The sequence below is a fragment of the Catharus ustulatus genome, chromosome 22 (genome assembly GCF_009819885.2).
Source record: "Catharus ustulatus isolate bCatUst1 chromosome 22, bCatUst1.pri.v2, whole genome shotgun sequence".
Taxonomy (NCBI): domain Eukaryota; kingdom Metazoa; phylum Chordata; class Aves; order Passeriformes; family Turdidae; genus Catharus; species Catharus ustulatus.
This window is the reverse complement of record NC_046242.1, coordinates 1,197,334-1,210,597: the sequence shown is the minus strand read 5'-3', so window position 1 is coordinate 1,210,597 and position 13,264 is coordinate 1,197,334. Positions and strand designations below refer to the sequence as shown.

The 13,264-nt window shown below is 54.0% G+C and overlaps 1 protein-coding gene across 1 annotated transcript in view; it reads left to right on the top strand.

Moving 5' to 3' along the window:
• The first annotated feature begins 6,006 nt into the window (after positions 1-6,006).
• Positions 6,007-13,264, top strand: part of VEZF1 (vascular endothelial zinc finger 1) — a 14,622-nt gene continuing 7,364 nt past the window's right edge. The window contains exons 1-3 of the mRNA XM_033077932.1: positions 6,007-6,179; positions 11,464-12,161; positions 12,857-12,920. Coding sequence (XP_032933823.1) covers positions 6,147-6,179; positions 11,464-12,161; positions 12,857-12,920 — 795 coding nt within the window. The 5' untranslated portion in view covers positions 6,007-6,146. The remainder of the gene's footprint in view (positions 6,180-11,463; positions 12,162-12,856; positions 12,921-13,264) is intronic.

Below are 13,264 nucleotides of genomic sequence, written 5' to 3'. Positions count from 1 at the left end.
AAGGCACGGGGAGCATCATTTTCTGCCTGATTTGCAGGATGACACAGGATATTTTCCCGAAATTAATTTGAGGCAGAGCTGCCTGCTACCACCAAAGGTTTTGTTTCTGCCTTGGAAACATGGAGCAAAGTTGGTTCCTTGGCCCGTGAGGGCAGGGATGCTCTGCCCCAGGCTCCCTGCAGCACTGGATGCTCATCCCTGTGGGATCAGCTGAGCGATGCAGATGAATGCACAAACATTGATTATTTTGGAGACAATCCATAACTGCCAAATGAGATTAAACACCACCCAGGTCCCAGAAAAAAAATAAAAGTAAATAGCAAAGAATAAAGAAAATGGGGCATGGCGTTGGCAAATGGTCCTGGGGGACCATCTAGCCGAGTGTTAATCCCTGCCATCCCCATCCCTGAAGGATTTCGGAGCTCTCTGCTGCTATTAATCGCAGCAGCCCTGCAGGGAAGGTAATGCAGCATTATCCGTGTTTTCCAGCTGTGGCTGGGGAGGAGGGAAGCAGCCGGCTCGGCCGAGCTTTGCCGTGTGTCAGTGAAAGATCAGGGATTAGCGTTAGGATTTCCTCGCTGCCTCGGCTGCTCTAATTCAGCGCTCGTGTTTTTCCCTAAATGCAGTGACCTGATGTGCCTGCTGCTGTACATCCCGTGCCCGGGAGAGGCCGGGGCAGATGGTGGGAAGGGGAGCAAGGCAGGAGCGGATGTTTCCCTGCAGTCCTTGGCCCTGCAGGAATTATTACTAAAAATGGTCACTGGTGATTAACCGGAGCAGAGCGCTGCTAAGTAATTGGTACGAGCTCTGGCTCGGGAAGTTTTTAAATCAAACTGGGAAACGGTTTTCCTGGAGAGCAGCAGAGCTGAGCAGGTTGAGAGGCAGAGTGCTGGGGGCAGCGTGGGGCAGGGGGTGAGCAGGGGTCGCTGAGCTCCTGCCAGGAGGGCTCTGAAATGTCCCAGACACAAAAAGCTGTGACCTCCTTGTGTCTGTGCACAGCCTGCGAGTTTTAAGGACACACAGGAGCTGTGGCTGCCCCTTCCATCCCTGGGAGTGTTCAAGGATGGGGCTTGGAGCACGCTGGTGTAGTGGAAGGGGGTGGAATTGGATGATCTTCAATATCCCTTCCAGCCCAAACCATTCCATGATTCTCGGGCTTGATGTTAAGTGTGGGCCATCCCCACTGTGTGACACCAGGGCACAGAGATGAGCACAGGCCACACCAGCAGCATCCCCAGGGCCAGCCTGGCAACCGAGGGGCAACTCTTCCTCGCCATGGGGCACAGAGCACAGAGCCCGTTTTATGGGAGGAAAAAAAAAAACAAACCAGTTGTGACGGAGATGACTAAAATAACAACAAAAAGCCGCTGGGTGCAGGCGGCGTGGGGCAGTGCGGCGCTCAAGGTGCCAAGCAGAGATTAGCCCAGGCACGGCTGGGGACAAGGAGGTGGCGAGAGATAAGGGCACTTCCCGGCGTGCGGCCGCCGGGCTAAACATAGCCCAGGGCTCGCTGTCCCTCCGGAAGCTCCGAGCGTGTCCCGCCCGGCCACGGCGTGTGCTGAGCCCCGGTGCAGTGTCCCTGTCCCTGTCCCTGTCCCTGGCAGGGAAAGCCAGGCTCAGCCCCTAGGGGAGCGGTGATCCGCCCGCTGCTGAGCCCCAGGGAGAGGAGACAGTGATGGATGCACAGGGATTAGGGAGGATGAGGAAATCCCAGGGAGGCAGGAAGGGTTTCCCATGGCAGGTGCGTGGCTGAGAAGGGACAGGAGGTGCAGGAGGAGGAAAGAGTTGGGGAGCACTGCAGGGAAGGGAGTGACCAGTGCAGGGCAGCTTGCCATGGGAATGCTTCCACCAGGGAATGCTTAAAGCATGCAGTAACCGTGGAGCTTTTCCTGCCTGGCGGGAGCACGGGCATGGCCCGGCCCTGGGGGAGCCCAGAAATGGTGACAGCGTGGTGGGAGCTGCCACCAGCTCTGTGCAGGCCCGGGGTCCCCTGCTGTCACAGCCCCACTGCCCTGGCTTCTCCAGCTTCCCTCCCTCCCTCCTCACACATCGCTGCAGCAATGCACCTGAGAGTTTGGGGCTAAAGCCAGGAAAGCAGAGCAGGGAGCAGCACTCGGCCATCCCTGCTGAGAGCCAGTGACCACGCTCCTTCCCCTGGGGTGCTTCCACCCTGCCTCGTCCTGCCTCTCGGTGCTCCAGCCAAGCTGGCTGGCAGTTTCCTGCATCCTATTTCCCTCTTTTGAAAAGTGATCTTTCAGATGCGCTAATTACGAGGAGGAGGCTCTGAGGCTCTGGGCAGTGGCAGCGCTCCGGGGCTGGCTGGGTGGTGGCCCTGGCTGCCACCCTGGAGGGAGGGATGGAGGCTGTGACTGTGGGCAGCCATCTGGCAAGAGCTTTTCCTTTCCTTTTTCTTTTCCTTTCCTTTCCCTTTCCCCTTTCCTTTCCTTTCCTTTCCTTTCCTTTCCTTTCCTTTCCTTTCCTTTCCTTTCCTTTCCTTTCCTTTCCTTTCCTTTCCTTTCCTTTCCTTTCCTTTCCTTTCCTTTCCTTTCCTTTCCTTTCCTTTCCTTTCCTTTCCTTTCCTTTCCTTCCCTTCCCTTTCCTTCCCTTTCCTTTCCTTCCCTTTCCCTTTCCCTTTCCTTTCCCTTTCTTTTCCCTTTCCGTGGGATGCTCTGGGAGGATGCTGGATCATCCCACGGTTCCTCCCGCTCCGCTTCCACAGATGTAATTCACTGTCTCTGTTCAGTGTCCCTGATCACTTTGAGAGGGAATCGAGGCTGCAAAGGGAGAAACCAGAGAAGACAGAACTTGGGAAGCAGCTGAAGGGGAATTGCCTGCGGGGAGCACGTTCTCAGCACCATCAGCACAGCTTATTTACACACTCGAGGGCTCTCCAGCCCCACAGAGCTGCGAAATTCAAAGCCCGCTGTGGCACTCAGAGCATGAACAGAAAGGGGTTCCTGTACAGCTGGAATCTTTGTCCGGTTTCTGTAAGTGATGCAAGCAGGCTCTAGCCCAGCAGAGTGGGAGCAGGGACTGTCACAGGAGCTGGGGGTGCGTGGTGCTGGCACTGGGCAGGGCACAGCTGTGGCACCGAGGGGCAGCTCCTGTCCCCCCAGGCTCCCCACAGCCAGCCCCAGCGCTGGCAGGAGACACCCAGCAGCATTCCCTTCCTTCCTAACCGTGTGGGAAGTGCCAAGGGAGAAGGAGGGAAGGTTTGAGTTTGAAAAGGCAGAAAAGCGCAGCCTCGGGATGGTGGTAAATGGGCCACACGGCTCCCAGTGCCCTAGAAATTCCCTGTGCGCTGCACAGCGGGGTGGCTGCTGATGCTATCGCTGTCCCAGCTCCATGACTAAGGGAGCTGCAAGGTATAAATTAAATAACACAGCACTTCAAGCTGCCTGTTATGTGGGTTTGTCCTAAGCAGCGCTGTTTTAATTAAGATGGAGAGTTTACAAATCTAACCTTTGTTTATTCTGCTTTGGGGCATATATAATGTAAATATGTGTTTTCAAACACTGTGGCTTTTTAGACTTCCAGTTACAATTCTGGGTAAAGGAAAGTTCGTCAGGTTTGGCACAGACTTGCCCTTTCTAAATAGAGCTCCTGCGAGTCCTTCCCCCCGGGGACTCTCGGTGCCTCGGCTCGCTCTGCCCCCAGCCCAGCCCGGGATGTGTCGGGGTAAAAGAGGGGCTGGGAGGGCCCAGCAGGGCACTGCCGACAGGGAAGTGGTTCCAGCTCCGTTCCCCTCTCGTCTGACTGAGCTGCGAGTCCCGCAGGTTTTGTTCCTCTCCAGTCCTTTAGCTGTGAAAACAAGAACGGAGTTGAGGCGGCTACGTGCTCGTCGGGATTTCTCCGATGAGTCAGTGATACGCTTGGGTAGTTTTCTTAGCCTTTAATTGAAGTGAGTGTGAGTCCTTAACAAAGAGCTCTCCCAAGTCTTCCTTAATAAGCGTTAACAAAAATAACCGAGCGACCGGGAGGGAAATAACCAGGAGCAGCGGTGGTGTCCCCTCTCCTGGAACCTGGGGTTCCTCCGGGCTCTCGGGGGTCAGAACCCCGGGCAGGATGGGGACACGGGGTGATCCAGCTGGGAAAAAACATCTGGGATGAGCACAGACCATCTCCAGGCGAGCCAGGCTGGTGGAGTTCTGCACTGGCAAACCCCTCTGGCTGCTTTTCTTTGGTCCGTTTTTCTCACTTAGGATCTTCTACAGAGCGAGGGCAATATTTTACAGTTCTCACATCAGCACTGAGCTCTACGTGGTGCAGACAGGAGGGAAACCAAAAAAAACCCAAGCAGGCTCCAAACTCCCTGAGACACACGGACCCTTGGAGCTGCAGGTGCTCCCAAGCAGGCTGGGCCACTCCAGGCAGCCAAGCCCCTGGGCAGAGTCACAAACATCCCTCTGGGGTCACAAGAGTGAGAAAACTCTTTTTTGGTTCAAATGCAAACACGTTTTGACATCAACCACTTGACTCTGGCACTGGAGTTTCAAGGAAAAAAGCCTGAGAGGCGTGAAAGAACCGCAGGCATCTCTCTGAACAGAACAAGGACTGTTTTGCAACGCTCTGGGAAGGTGAAGAAACGCCTGGGGAGGGCTGAGGACCAGCACTGCAGGAGCCAGGCGACCTGCCCAACGCTGCACCAAGGCGTCCCCTGCTCTGTCCCCACTGTCCCTCCTCCCTGCTGCACCGGGGTTTTGCTGAGCTGCGGCTCCAGGACCAGCCTTTGCATTATCTGTAACAGGAGACAAGAAAAACCACCCGGGTGTCCCACATGGGAGGAAGTCACAGGGGCCAAATTTAGCCCTGCACGCTGCAGCCAGGGCGCCTCGGCCGCTTCTCCCGGTGCCACCGAGGCCTTGGATGCTCAGCGGGGATCCAGGCCTGAGCAAAGAGGATTGACCAGAGCTGGGGGAAAATAAATAATAAAGTGCTGTAAGCCTGTTCTCATCTCCCCAGCGCCAGTGAAGGCAACGGGAGGTCAGGATTAATAACCCCCTCCTGTGGCAGTGTTAAACCTGCCGCACTCAGGTGTCAAAGAAAGGCTGGGTGTCCCCCAGATGCCACCTGAGGCAGGGCACAGATGTCCCCGCATCCTTCCCTGCTCTGGGAGAACCAGCGAAGGGCAAGGGGCCGTCCCTGGGCCCCGTCCTGCAGCCTGTCAGGGACGTGCTTGATGTATGTAAACACGTAATTAACGGTACGAATGTATTTAATTGCTCGTGGCTACGATTTGCATGCATGTGCAGCGCCGAAGATGCCCGAGGTGCGGGCGAACCCGCTCACGGAGCGGCGCGGGGTCACCGCGGGGCCCGAGCCCCCGGCGGGGCCGCGGGACGGCGGCGGGCCCGGCCCTCCTGGAGCCCGGCCAGCCGGGGTGCGAGGCACAGCCGGCCCGGCGAGGCGGCAGCAGCCCCGCAGGGCTGAGGGCGAGCCCGGGTGGGCTGAGGGCGAGCCCGGCTGTGCCAAGGTGGCGGCGGCGCCGGGCGACCCCCGGGGCAGCCCCGAGTTCACACCCCCCCCCCCCCTCCGCCCCCGGCGCTGCCGCCCGCCCGCACCCGCGGGCGAAGCCGCCCCCCGCCGCCCCCGCGGCTCCCTCCCTCCCGGCGCGGCGGGCGGGGGCGGCGGGCGGGGAGGGGAGAAGGGGCGGGCGGGCGGCTCGGCGGCCCCGGGGCCGAGCCGGGGCGGGCGGGCGGCGGCGGCCCCGGACACCTCGGCCGCTCCTCCATCTTCTCTCGCCACAGCTCGGCTTCCCCAGCCCGGGACCGGCCCATTGCCAGCCCCGCGGGGGGGGCGGCCGGCCCGCCGCGCCGCCCCGGCCCCGCCGCCCGCGCCGCCGCCCCGCCGCGCCGCCCCGGGCCCGCCGCCCGCCCCGCGGCGAGGGGAGCGGCGGGGGCGGCGCCGCGGCCGCCCGGGCCATCGCCGCCCCGCCGGGGCGCCGCGCCGCCGCCTCCCCCCTCTGGGCCGCAGTGGTGCAGCCCGAGGTTAGCGGAAGCGGCCGCTCGGCGCTGCCATGTTGAGCCGCCGCCGCCGCCGCCGCTTTGTTGTCGGCTCCATGTAGCTGCGGCCCGGGGGAGGGAGCGACGGGGGGACCGCCCGCCGCAGCCGCCGCCGCCGCCGCCCGGGGCCGCGCCGCCCCCGCCATGGAGGCCAACTGGACCGCGTTCCTCTTTCAGGTGAGGCCCCGCGGCGGCGGCGCTGCCCGCGCCCCCCCTCTCTCCCTCCCTCCCTCACGGCCGCGGCCCCGCCGGTCCCCGCCGGGCCGGGCTGTCACTCAGCGCGCCCGCCCGGCCCCCGCCCGCCCCCGGCCCGGCCCGGCCCGGCCCGACCCGGCCCGCCGGGCAGCGCCTCACCGGCCCCGCGGCTCCGCTTCTCGCTCCTTCCCTCCTGCACTTTCTCCCTCCGCCGCCGCCCCGCAGCGCGCTCCTTCCCGCTTTCATTACAAACCACCGATATTCGTATTTATGTTTTATTGTTATTTTTTTTTTTCACTCCGCAAAACATGAATTCGCGCTTTATTTATTTTTTTTGGTGTTTGCTTGTTTTTCTCTTCCCACCCCCCCCCCCGCCCAAAAAGAAAAACAACAACAACAGAAAAAAAAAACACCCCACGAACAAAAAAAAAAAAACAACCCCAAGCTTCCACCGGGCTCCAACAAAACCCCGATGGAACAAACGCCGTGTCTGGGAGAATAAATTAATCCCTCTTTAAACAGCCTGACTCAGGGCCGGCTGACGAGGGAGCTTGTTTTCTTTTAAAATAGGACGCGAGCGGGCCGGATTTCTGTAAAAACTGGCGAAATCCTAACGGGAATGGGGAGGAATAGGGACGGTGGAGCGTGCAACCCCTCCCTTTGCCAACTGAGTCACAATTTTCCCCCTTTCTGTCGGTGAAAGACTGACTTAAAAACACCGCTGTTTATGTAATTCCGAAGAAAATCCAATGTACCACGAGAAAAAAAAAACCTGAAAAAAAAAAAAAAAATCCTCGCCTGGCTTTTGTGAGCCTCGCGAGCCCTTTCGCACCAGATTGTTTTCTCCTGGTTTGGTTTTTTTTGGTTTTTGGTTTTTTTTTTTTGAGCTGGAAAACATAAAATGTGTGATTGCAGCAGCAGCAGCGGGGAAAAAAAAAAAAAAAAAAAGCGCCCAGCACATCACCTTTCTCAAGGTAAAATAATCCTCTTTGCACGTTCCCGGTGGCGGCCGCTCGCTTCCTCACTGTCCTCCTCGGAATTAAACCCAAACCCAACCCGTGACACGAGTTTGAAAACCTGAGTTGAATGAATAAATCCGCCAAGAGCGAGCACCATTCCTTTAGGGAGGAAAAATTCGTCCCTTGCAAGTACCAAGGGATGAGTCACTCGCTCGGGTTCTCTGCCTCCGAAAACACGCCGGGAATGTTCCGGGGAGCCGGTACCGGGAGCTGGGCGCTGGGTTTTCCGCCTTTCCCTGATGGATGCGGGTGATGCCATCGAGTTTGGCTGAGGTCTGGTGAATTATTTCTCACTCTAGTGGGCAGTTGTGATTCGCACGCAGGAAACTTCACGCTAAGAAGTTAATCTCCTTAGTTTAGGGCCATCTCCCTCCGAGCCGGGGCTGCTTTAGTGCCTTGCTGCCTCCCAGCTGAGCGTTTTCCAGGGGAAATTTTTTTCTAGGCTGGCAGGACTGTATTGCAGCAGGCTGAGAAATGCCAAGTAATGCTTTCAAGTACGTGTCCAGCTCCTCGCTGCTCGTCCGTGTTTTTTTGAAGGTGCTGAGTTTTGAACTAGTGATGTCACACGCTGATTTAGGAGTCAGCTTTGCTGCTTTTAATTAAGGAGTCAGCAGTTCACTTTCCGAACGTGCGGCTCGGAAGCATCTTCATAAAACTGTGACGTGGAAATTTTCCTCTGTTTTTTTTCCCCCCCCATCTCTAAATAATAAAGCTTTCAGAGCTCATAATAAATGCTGGGTATTGTTTCTCGAGTGGTTTTGTTAAAATCGATGATTTGGGGTGCGAGCATGCCAACGCACCCAGCAGAAAGCAGCACTGAGGTAGTCCTGATGTGACTTTCATTTTTCTTCTTCCCATTCTCCCAGCAGCACATCAGGCCTGATCCAGCTGATTAGTTAAAACTAGTTTAAAAGCATGGATTTAAAAGCCTCTCCCCAGTTGTCAGTTAAATAACAAATGGAAGTGACTGAATATTCACACTCCTTCTTCCTGGGGGGAGTGTTAAACCGAGTGTGTGTTCCAGCTGGGACAGGATTCCTAAGGGACAGCCTAATACAGGGAATATAAAGTTGTAATTTTTAGCCAAATGTTTCTAGAGGAGGTTTCCATGTCTCAATTTTAGTCCTGTAGCAGTGGGCTGTGCGACTGTAAATCGCTCCTTCCAAATAAAGTTGTTTGATTGTTTTTAGGTGGCATTTTGATGAATTGTATCCCTTTCTAAGGAAACAATCGTGCTACTGAATAAGCAGTTCTTGTTTGGATCTTCTCAGTCCCCAAAATGCATAGTTTGGAAACCACTTTTAGGATGTGCTCAGGAAGCGAAAGTTGTATCTGTTAATGTGAGGAGGACTCATCCATCAGATGGAGTGTTCAAGATATGACTCATGCTAATTTGTTGCTCTCACATTAAGGCTGGAGCACAAAAATATTTTAGCCTCTGGCATTGGAAGTTCACAATGCCACATCCTACACTCTGGGTCACGAATTGCAGGGGTTTTTTTGCTTACTGCCCCCCCAGGAGAGAAGGAATTAGGGACAGAACAAGGGGATTTTGCAGAGAGCCTGTCCCAGGCCATCAAAATATCTCCAAAATGTTGACTTGACGTTAATGCTGGGTCAAGTAAAACCGTGGTTGGAGCCTGCATAGCTGCGCCTGCCAGAGGCGTGCAGCAGGTGCTGGCTTCCCTTCTCCAACAGGGAGTTAAAAAAAAAAAATGCTGCCTGATCCTTTTTTAAAAGGCTTTAACAGCCCTTGGAAACTGAGGAGCAGAGCTCGTGGCAGAGGGGCTGCGAGGAGCACGGTGCTGCGAATAACGCGGCTCCCTGGAACCGACATAAGCAGACTTATATAAGCAGCAGCTCCAGAACCTGTGGCTTGATGAATATACATTGTTTTATGTCCAGTGTCTCCATCGGATCTGTAGGAATAAGTGCATCATTACCTTGAAGTGCTGACGATTCTTTGAGGCTTAAAAATATCCATAAACTGCCTAAGTTTGAACCTTGTCCAAAGGATTTGGGCTCTCCATTATCCGATCTGCTAGCTCTGCCTTTGAAATTGTATCTCTGGAGCTATCATTAGGTGCTCTGCAGTGTCTTCTGGTGCAGTTTAGCAACATTGTTCAATGCTGATTTGAAGTTGTAAAACATTTCAGATTTTTTAAAGTTAAAATTCTGTTGAAGTGCACAACTTGCTCAGTATTGTGCTGCCGGTGTGTATCGTGCAAACTCTTACTTTCATGCAATGTAGAAGTGTCAAAACTTTTTTTAAAAATGAGGAAAATAAATGGTTGAAAATCCACAAATTGTCACTGAAGTCAGGGAAAAGTTTAATGGAGCTGCTGGAGCTTGTGCCGTGCCCTGATTTAGCAGCGTCGCCTCCAGGAGAGTTCTGGATCCAGCTCTGCAATCGCTCCCTGAAATAAAGCAGCCCCTGGGGCTGTTGTTTGAGGTGGCTGCTGTGGCCAGGCAGGTGTGCTAATACCCAGCCTACCTGTTGCATCCTGAACTTCAGATTTAAAGAGCAAATAAACATGGACAGCCTGGCCTGGCTCCTAATGATTCCCACAAGTTTTGTGTCCTGTTAACCACCGGAGTTCAGGCTTTCTCCTGTGAACTGTTTTCCTGTCAGATAGGCTTGGAGTGTTTGGGAGCTTGTATTCCTTCCCACGTGGGTTAGTGTTGGTATCCACCCATGGCTTCCATCCAAAGATCACCAGCACCAGCTTCCAAAAAGTGAGATTGGGGTGATGCAGGAGCTGCCCCACAGCAAGGGAGAGAGGCTCTGGGGGGGCTGTAGTCCCTGCTGCCATCCAGAGAGGCAAAGCACCCAGGATACAACTAGGAAAAAGGCACAAAGTGAGCTTCTAGAAATACTGGCTTGTCCAAAGGACGTGTTGAAATGGATTCCCATGGGAAGAGCATTACCCTGAGTGTGCTTCCTGCATCTGTCCACCCCAGCAGATGTAAAAGTAGACAGGTCAGGGTCGTGCACTGACACAGTGTTTTATTCAGCTCTCACAGCTTTGAGTCGTGTTATTTTGTGAGGAACACCATAAGAAAGGAGTCCTGGAAGGCTGCAGTACTGATCTAATGGGAATGCAAGTTTCCCCAAACTCAGCTTCAGGCCTGGCACGCTGCGTTAATAACGAGCCTGATTTAAAACTGGTCTGATGAGAACGAGGCACATCTTGAATACAGATGCACTGAAACTGGCTTAAGGTGCTGGAGTGATTTATTTTAATGCTCCATTAGGCTGAATTGGTCTGTGTGGTTTCTAAACCACATTAAAATTGTATCTGCCAGGGTTTTGTCCCAGTCTAACTGGATGAGTTTTAATAACGGTGTGTCTGCCTCAGAATAACCGCGCGTGGTGCAGGCTGCAGCTCAGCTGAGCACTGCTGGCTTCCCCTGCCTGTAGCTTCTGCCACAGATTCTGTGGTTCAGAGTTAGTTGGTATTGGCTGCTTTCAAACAGCTTTCAGGGTTTATTCCCACCGCCCCCAAACCGTGTTCTCCAGCATCTCTAGATGTCTCCCAGTGTGTATCGATCAGCTTCTCTTCCCAGCACAAAGTAGCTGCTGACGAAGAGAAAACGGCTGTGCCGCTATTCTTGTTAGTTCCAGACGCAGGGAGCACGGTGGTCAGTGGATAAATGCATCAGGAACCTGCTAAATATAGAGATGTGGCTTTAGACAGCTCCTGATTCCAGTTGCTTTGGTTTCAGTGCTGGCACAGGGGTATGAACACACTGTTTAAATAAGACGCCTTATCGCATCCTGGCTCTCTGTGGCTGCAGTTCAATTCTAGGTGTGCACTGAGCTCGGCTTAAAGGTGGGGCCTGATTTTGCAACTCCTGTCAGTACCTTCATCCTCTGCAGAGATAGTCCTGAGGTGCCATCTGATACCATCATTAGCAAAATGAGTTATCTGTTATGTAAAGATGAAATGCTGTTACTAAAACATCTGACAAGCACCTAGTTGTCTTCCATAAAAAGTTGCCCTCCAGAAACTTAGTAACTCCTTGGTTGTTGCGCTGTGTCCTCCACTTACCACAGGATCTGCACAGCCGGGACATTTACAGCACGAGCCGTTTATCTTGTCCAAAACCAGCATTATGTAACCTTCCCCTGTTGTTCCCTCCATGGCTTTTGGTCTAGAATGTGCTTCCCTGTCGTTTGTAAATGTTCTCAGCGTGCCAGAACGAGCACCCATCCAGAGAATTTAAGTGTGAATGTTTGGTTTTAGGCACACGAAGCCTCCCATCACCAACAGCAGGCAGCACAGAACAGTTTGTTGCCTCTCCTGAGCTCTGCTGTTGAGCCGCCCGATCAGAAGCCGATTCTGCCCTTACCAATAACGCAGAAACCTCAGCCTGCACCAGAAACATTAAAGGATGCTATTGTTGGGATTAAAAAGGAAAAACCTAAAACCTCCTTTGTGTGCACTTACTGCAGCAAAGCTTTCAGGGACAGCTACCATTTGAGGCGTCACGAGTCCTGCCACACAGGGATAAAGTTAGTGTCACGGCCAAAGAAAACTCCCACCACAATGGTGCCCCTTATCTCGACCATCGCTGGTGACAACAGCCGGAGTTCGCTGGTTTCGACTATCGCAGGCATCCTGTCCACAGTCACTACGTCTTCCTCTGCCACCAACCCCAGCAGCAGCGCCGGCGCCACGGCCATGGCGGTGACGCAGACGGTGAAGAAGCCCAGCAAGCCCGTGAAGAAGAACCACGCTTGTGAGATGTGTGGAAAGGCCTTCAGGGACGTCTACCACCTCAACAGGCACAAGCTGTCCCACTCGGACGAGAAACCCTTCGAATGTCCCATTTGCAATCAGCGCTTCAAGAGGAAGGATCGCATGACCTACCACGTGAGGTCCCACGAAGGTGGCATCACGAAACCCTACACCTGCGGTGTTTGTGGAAAAGGCTTCTCAAGGTACCATGTAGCAAATCCCAGGCATGCTCCGCTAGTGGCTTTCCATGAGCAAGGAGGGTTAAGCTCTGGTAGTGAGGAGCTGGGAGAGCCAAACTTCTGAGGAGGTTGCTGAGGGGATAAAGAGCCTTGTCTGCTTTTAGGGTGGGGGAGTCTCCATCTGAGCAAGGTTAGCAGCGGTCAGAAGTGGTCACTTTTTTAGGACAGTGGTTTGAAGTGGTTTCTTGACCTCAGATCTCACAAGATGCGTGTCTGTGTCACTGAGGGCAGCCACAGAGCCCCTTTGCCAGCCTTTGGCAAAGTCTGTGACCAAATGGGAAACTGCCACTTGGTCTTACTGCAGGGTGGAGGGCACTGACAGAGCACAGGGGAGCTTGCACTGCTGCTGGCTCTGTTTGTACCTGTGCTTGCAATAGACAAAACTTCAACCTTTAGAGCTGTTGCGCTCTCTTCTTTACACAAGGTGTGACCAAACGTGCCATTTTCAGGTGTGTGAGCAGAACAGAGTTCAGTTTTAAACCGCAGGTTGGTTTTAAGCTGTGAAGTGTTGCAGGTGAAGCCCCTGGTAGGTGAAGGGAAGGGATTTGTCCTGGCTGGCAGGGGCATGGGGGCTGCATGGTGTCAGCACTGCTAGCCAAGGTGTCCTGACTCTGTTTGTAACAGTGTGCACTTTTCTCCTGTTCCTCTCTTTCTTGCAGGCCTGATCATTTAAGCTGTCACGTTAAACATGTTCACTCAACAGAGAGACCCTTCAAATGCCAAGTAAGGGCTAAAATGGTTTATTAAGAACAATACCTTATTGTGTCAGTAGTACCCAGGTGAATCTTTCCAGAGCTGTATTCACTCCTTTTGATTTTGAAAAGCAAGTTTAGGAGTAAAGCCACATCTGCCACCACCCCACAGTGCTGGAGTTCTGGTGGAACTTTAAAAAGATGCCATGGCTGCTTTTTTAGGAAGATTAGAGGCTTTTTGCTTTCTTGGAGAACAGTGTAGTTGCTCTGTTTTACCATATGCTTAACTTAGTAGTAGGATTGTAGCAGCATTCTCAGCTCAGTGCTCATTTCTGAGGTAATGTGTGCAGTGTGTTTCTCAGCATGTTCAAATCA